At 43.6% G+C, this 7,159-nt stretch overlaps 1 protein-coding gene across 1 annotated transcript; it reads left to right on the plus strand.

Moving 5' to 3' along the window:
* Nucleotides 1–1,916: 1,916 nt before the first annotated feature.
* LOC139067072 (uncharacterized) lies at nt 1,917–6,329 on the plus strand. Its single transcript, XM_070549004.1, has 2 exons — nt 1,917–2,985; nt 3,208–6,329. The coding sequence occupies exons 1-2, from the start codon at nt 2,452–2,454 to the stop codon at nt 4,321–4,323; spliced, it is 1,650 nt and encodes a 549-aa protein (XP_070405105.1). The 5' UTR covers nt 1,917–2,451; the 3' UTR covers nt 4,324–6,329.
* Nucleotides 6,330–7,159: the final 830 nt, after the last annotated feature.

Raw genomic sequence — 7,159 nt, forward strand, 5'->3', positions numbered from 1 at the left:
ACGTTCAGATCACTTACAACTCAATAGATTCTACCTTCCTGTAACATTTCAGCCTGATTGGACCTTGTTTTCACACAAATGGACCCAGAATGATGTGAAATTGTGTGTAACGTGAGGAAATATGGGTTTTCTATCACAAAGGTGGTGCTGGACGCAGCTAGGTCAAAGCTGGGTCATTGAGAACTTTCGCCCACAGATTAAGTCCTGAACGCCAGCGAGTCTGGGAGGAAACCATAACATCAACCACCTGCAGTCTACCAGAAGATGTGTTTACATGAGTTGTACCCAGACCAAGTCAAAACATAAAGTTTAAACTTCTTTTTCTTGATTTTAATGTTAAAAATAACCATTATCATTTTGCTCATTATAAATGTATTTAATCAAATGAATGGTTCTTATGCTTTGGGGTAATTATAATGGATTAATGAATCCACACTTAAGTAGATAATGTTGAATGTTTGGTACTGACCTTCACACTCAAGCACACAAACATTCACACACACCCACACACACCTTCCCACAGTAAAATCCAGACACATTTGATGACGCACATGTTTTTGCTTTGAGAAGAGAAAGGTTTTTGGTAAGTTTTCAGTCTTTTGATTCAGTTCGTGTTGGACAACGAGAGAGAACAGACCTGAAAACCAAAGGGGGGGCAGAGCCTGTTGGCTCGTTCTTCCCCCCTTTCACGCTGTTTCTGCCAAGCCAGGCAGAATAGCTGAATCGCGACTTCTAACGAAGACTCATTACCGAGTCTTTTGATTTCTGAGTGAATTAACTTAAGAAAGCGCATCGACAAAACGCTCTACCATCCACGTGTACCGAGGGCAACTCTGGACCGGTTCCGTTCGACACCTATGTCTCCTGTCAGCCGCCGGTGTCATCTGGATGAACCACAACATCCTCCACGGCCCGGATCCGAAAGAGGGTCCACAAGAGTTCGGTGAGACAGAGCACGGTTTTAGCGTTTGATGCAGTTCTCTGATAAGACCTAAGTTTATCCAAACCATCACTTCACTCAGACACCTGTTTCTTCTTGAAGCAAAATCAGACTCACACACGCATTCATGTCACAACATTCTCAATCTTCATAAATTCACCAGAAGGTCTATTTGAGCAAGAACAGCATATAAACTGTTAAAGATTGTCCCACAAAGTTGCCAATGTGATTGTTATTTCCTGTTTGTCAATTTTCAAAATCATTAGTTTAATTTGAAGAATTAAAACTTTTAATCCTTCAAACTTGTTTCCTCATTGAACTGAAACACAGACACTCAGATATTATCGGCAGTTTATGGATGAAAACAACCTTTGAGTCCTCTGAACAATATAAAATTTGGGTATTGATTTATTAAAATTAATATTCCGAATTAATACGTAGCATGGTTTCTCTTTCATAAAAGAGCATAAATCCATAACGCTACATTTAATGGCGAGCGTATCCAGTCTTCTATATCTGCGATATGTCTGATTTCTTACATCTAAAAGCTACAAACAACGCTTTTCTCTGTGTTTCACTTTGATGTCTTATTTTGAACTTAACCGGAAATTGTTCCGCTCACTAAATTCTCCGAACCTCAGAACCGAGACTAAATTCTCGGACACCTTTCGTCTCAGTGTGTTGACACTGTGGGCGAGCTATTGTGGCAAATATCTCCATTGCATGAGCGACTTATAGAAACAATCTGAACGGAATGCCCGTAGGCACCTACTGTTGCTTGATTGCACGGTAAACGTCGTAAGGCGAAGCATGGCCGTCACGCGTTACTGCATTCAGATTGCGTGCGTTTTTTAAACGGAATGCTCGGTGACACCTACCTTAGCTTGATTGCTAGGTAAACGTCGTAAAGCGAAGCACAGCCGTCACGCGTTACTGCATTCAGATTGCGTACGTTTTTTAAAGTCCGTATTACAAGCGGGGCGAGATGCCTACTTGTTAATCGGGAAAGTTTAAGTCTGGTCGCTACAGACAAAGAACGCTAGACCTGGCCGGAGAGCTAAGCTAGCACCACAGTTAGACAAAAAGGGAACGCGTCCCGTTAGATTGTCAAACCATTTCTGACACAGTCAGTCTGTGTCCTCACAAAACCCGCATTGGCGGTGGTTCTTGTAAATCGCTACGGTGTGTAGAATCTACATTTTGCTACGTTTGTCCGTCTGATAGCATCTCGGCAGCGTAGGGTTTATTATTTTTTTTATTATTTTTATTTTGGACCGGTGATCGGGTCGGCTTTCACAGCCTCCGTTGCTCGGATCCATGCCTTTTTCTTCCATCTTGTGAAGTTGTGTGTATTCATTTCTCTATCAACAATTCCTTGTTTTACCCTGTGTCATAAAGTTAAGTTAAGCTACGGACAGTCCTTGTTTGTGTGAGACATATTAAGGAATCTGCCCGGAGTTTTACGTCGGCTCAGAAGGTAAAAACGCGAGTTGCTCTGAACTTAATGGGAGATGGACGAGACACGACAAAATCTTTCTTGCACTGTTACACCTGATGTAAGGTTCTCTGACGTTCTGCTTCCAGAACATGCCAAGACGCAGGAAATTCACCGGCCGGGCATCGCTGGTCCCTCCGCCCGCCCGAACGGGCCCGTTTTAGGCGGGTGCCGCCGGTCGGGAACAGTGGGGACTAGTGGCTGCGGTTCGGTGCCAGCTGCACTGGGTCGGAGGTGGTTCTGGTCTGCACTTCATGTCGTGAATTCGAGCAGCATGCTGTTTACAGTCATAACGCTTTTTCTTTACTTTTATTTCTTCCAGGGGGTCAAAAACCCACCATCAACATCAAGGTTTGAAATAAACAACACTTTCTCTGCTGCTTTTAAGCTGAATAAATCTCTTGAGCCTATGGTTAACCTCTCTGACAAACAGGTTGTGCTTAATCCTTTGGTTCCTAATGCTTCTCCTCTGTCATCCATGTTAAAGGCTGAACATCCCTCCAGCATGGGTGTGAAATCTTCAGGCTGTGATCCACCGCTTCAGTCAGAGGTCTGTTTTACTCGTCAGTCCGCTTCATGCACAAACCAGCTTCTTTATCGGGGCGTGATGGAAACGTCAGCCACCGTGAAACACTTGTGGTCTCCGGACGGAGCTACCATGCCGTTTAAGGGGTTTGTGCCCGGACATCTTGACCTTTATGTGAATGACCTTGTCACTTTTCAGTTTGTGACCTCTGCTAATACGGTGGCCAATTCTTTTCTCCTTTCACAGGGGTGTGACTTAGTCTCGGGCCTCTGTGCTCTCTTTCCTGTGATTTCTCTTACAGGTGACCACGACGACACAGAAAACCCTGCGGTTTCCAGCAGTCCTGTGGTCAGTGGCGATATTAAAGGTGGCTCGGTGGTTGCTGCGCACACCTCTCTCACGGGCTCGGGAAGGCAACCCGGCCCGGGAGGTGTAGGTGCGTGCAGTGATGCTCTTCTCGGGGCCCCTCCTGACAAAGGGGGGGTGCTGAGTGGCTCTGAGTTTTCCGTTGCGGACTTCAACCGGTTCGGGGGAACGCCTCCTCCGAGCGGGCGGGTCATTGCAGAAATCGACACTGACCTTCCACCAATTCGGCTGACAACATTGACCTCCGACCCGGAGTTAGGTGCTGCACCTTCTACGGGGCGGAGTTCTAGTCAGTCTGTAAATACTCTGGTTAAACCGGGTTTTTCTGATTCTGTGTGGGAACCTCCATCATTCTTGGGTATAAAGTATTCTTGGCTTCAGTTTTCAGGACAGACCATGTTCCCAAAGCTAGCATCATGTCTGTATCTGATTCTAAACATGGCTAGGTTGGCTTTGACACCCGTGACACAACCATCCTTGGATCACTCCTTTTCAGAACCTCCAAGTCCAACACCTCCAGGTCTTTGGACATCTGAACACCTACTCTTTCAGCACGATTCAGGTGACAATGTGCATCTTCTTGGTAATAGAGCTTTTAAGAGCTTAAGAACTGTTCTTTGTTATGCTTCTCCTGTCTCACAGACACGGCATACGTTTGAGAAACAAAAGGGGGGTGGGGAGCCTCCTCCCGCTTTGCGAGCATCATTTTCGCATTTCCAGTTCACTACTATTTCTGATCACAACAAAGTCGCCTCCGTTAAGCTGCAACACAACTTTGAGCAGGTAAAATCAGGTTCTGATCTAACAGCTAAACCATCAGCTTCGCTCCAGTTCCAAACGGAACCCTCAGGTAAATTCAAACAAGTTTCCCTGTGGGTTCGTAACACAAGATACAAACAGTTTGATAACCAAATCGCTTATGAGCCTGCTCCCACAGATACGTCCAAACTCGTGTCTCTGTGGGTCCGCAATACCAGATTCAAAACTCTATTCTGACCGGATTCTTTTCCGCTGACGGGTGGACCGTTACAAATTCTCTCGTTTGTGGGATGAATTTTTAACAAATGTGATATCCTTTGAGTTTTTTTTTCAGGTTACCTGCCTCCAGCCAGGGTCCTGTTACTAACTCACATCTTTAGGGATTACTAACCTACTGATTTACATTTTTAGAACTGATTTACATCTCTATCTTTTTATTAGTGCTTTGTGTAGCATGATTATATTTGATTACAAAGTTAATTTTATTTTGTTACTATTTCCCTTAAAGGGCCAGAAGCCAATTTGCCCTTCATTTTCATGATTATTTCCTTTATATATATGCCTTTAATTAATGCAGCCTGCTGAGTTTCACATATCAGTTAGGATTTACTTTCTTTTATTTGTGTTTTCCCTGCATCACGTTTTTACATGACACGTAGAACAGGGTGCAGTACATTTCTTCTTTAGATAATTCACAAAAGGCACCCACATTTTCCCAGAGGCACCCATAGATAGGTTTTGATTGAGTTCTTTGTTTTGCATCAAATGCTATCTATCGTGTGGGCTGTCTCACTTTGTCTCCTTCTCCGAGCTCGTATGGACTACATCCCATCAGAGGGGTCGTCTTCACCATCCTTCAACTGGTTTCCTGTCGCATGGGGCTTCGGTCGTGGTTCGAGATGGGTCGAGGTCTGCGCTGGACTTCGCCTGGACTACGCCTGGGGAATACATCACCTGCCCAGCTCCGTGTGGCACACGAGCTGCTTATCCTTTGCATACCTTTGCATTATTGCTGATGAAAATTAACTGCTATTGGAATAGCTCTGCTTTCAAGATTCCTAAGTGGATTACTTTACAATGATTGCAACAGTTTTGGCCTTAATCATCTGATCAGGATAGACTCCCTTCTACACGAGACCTGTGGTGACGCTTCATCGTTCCTGCCTTCATCTGGGATGTCTACCTTTACGAGTACATCACGTTATTGTGGTTGTGACGTCAGGTGGCCTCTGCTTGACCTCCATGTCGTCACAAAAGGGGGGAATGTAACGTGAGGAAATATGGGTTTTCTATCACAAAGGTGGTGCTGGACGCAGCTAGGTCAAAGCTGGGTCATTGAGAACTTTCGCCCACAGATTAAGTCCTGAACGCCAGCGAGTCTGGGAGGAAACCATAACATCAACCACCTGCAGTCTACCAGAAGATGTGTTTACATGAGTTGTACCCAGACCAAGTCAAAACATAAAGTTTAAACTTCTTTTTCTTGATTTTAATGTTAAAAATAACCATTATCATTTTGCTCATTATAAATGTATTTAATCAAATGAATGGTTCTTATGCTTTGGGGTAATTATAATGGATTAATGAATCCACACTTAAGTAGATAATGTTGAATGTTTGGTACTGACCTTCACACTCAAGCACACAAACATTCACACACACCCACACACACCTTCCCACAGTAAAATCCAGACACATTTGATGACGCACATGTTTTTGCTTTGAGAAGAGAAAGGTTTTTGGTAAGTTTTCAGTCTTTTGATTCAGTTCGTGTTGGACAACGAGAGAGAACAGACCTGAAAACCAAAGGGGGGGCAGAGCCTGTTGGCTCGTTCTTCCCCCCTTTCACGCTGTTTCTGCCAAGCCAGGCAGAATAGCTGAATCGCGACTTCTAACGAAGACTCATTACCGAGTCTTTTGATTTCTGAGTGAATTAACTTAAGAAAGCGCATCGATAAAACGCTCTACCATCCACGTGTACCGAGGGCAACTCTGGACCGGTTCCGTTCGACACCTATGTCTCCTGTCAGCCGCCGGTGTCATCTGGATGAACCACAACATCCTCCACGGCCCGGATCCGAAAGAGGGTCCACAAGAGTTCCGTGAGACAGAGCACGGTTTTAGCGTTTGATGCAGTTCTCTGATAAGACCTAAGTTTATCCAAACCATCACTTCACTCAGACACCTGTTTCTTCTTGAAGCAAAATCAGACTCACACACGCATTCATGTCACAACATTCTCAATCTTCATAAATTCACCAGAAGGTCTATTTGAGCAAGAACAGCATATAAACTGTTAAAGATTGTCCCACAAAGTTGCCAATGTGATTGTTATTTCCTGTTTGTCAATTTTCAAAATCATTAGTTTAATTTGAAGAATTAAAACTTTTAATCCTTCAAACTTGTTTCCTCATTGAACTGAAACACAGACACTCAGATATTATCGGCAGTTTATGGATGAAAACAACCTTTGAGTCCTCTGAACAATATAAAATTTGGGTATTGATTTATTAAAATTAATATTCCGAATTAATACGTAGCATGGTTTCTCTTTCATAAAAGAGCATAAATCCATAACGCTACATGTGCTTCCTACAACTTAATTCTGGATGCCATTTACAAACCATAAGTGCTAATGACTCCATTCCTTTTTGTAGTTGTAGGGGCTGTTGACTGGAGTACACTAAAACAAGCCTGACCTCTCTAGGACATTCAGAAGCCAAGTTATAAGCCCACAAATGTGTAACTGGACTACTTCTTTAAATTGACACCAGATCCGGTGACCTTTGGGACATGGTTTGACCCCCTTAGGAAAGTGCTATCATCATGAAACGTTCAGATAACTTACAACTCAATAGATTCTACCTTCCTGTAACGTTTCAGCTTGATTGGACCTTGTTTTGACACAAATGAACCCAGAATGATGTGAAATTGTGCTTCGTACAACATAATTCTGGGTGCCATTTAAAAACCACAAGTGCTAATGACTCCATTCCTTTTTGTGGTTGTAGGGGCTGTTGATTGGAGTATACTAAAACAAACCTGATCTCTCTAGGACATTCAGAAGCCAAGT

This window comes from Nothobranchius furzeri, chromosome 1, assembly GCF_043380555.1.
Source record: "Nothobranchius furzeri strain GRZ-AD chromosome 1, NfurGRZ-RIMD1, whole genome shotgun sequence".
NCBI lineage: Eukaryota > Metazoa > Chordata > Actinopteri > Cyprinodontiformes > Nothobranchiidae > Nothobranchius > Nothobranchius furzeri.

Coding starts and splice junctions, on each gene's coding strand:
- LOC139067072 (XM_070549004.1), top strand. CDS start 2,452: ATGGACGAGACACGACAAAATCTTTCTTGCACTGTTACACCTGATGTA. Junction 2,986..3,207: donor ATCCACCGCTTCAGTCAGAG/GTCTGTTTTACT, acceptor CTCCTTTCACAG/GGGTGTGACTTAGTCTCGGG.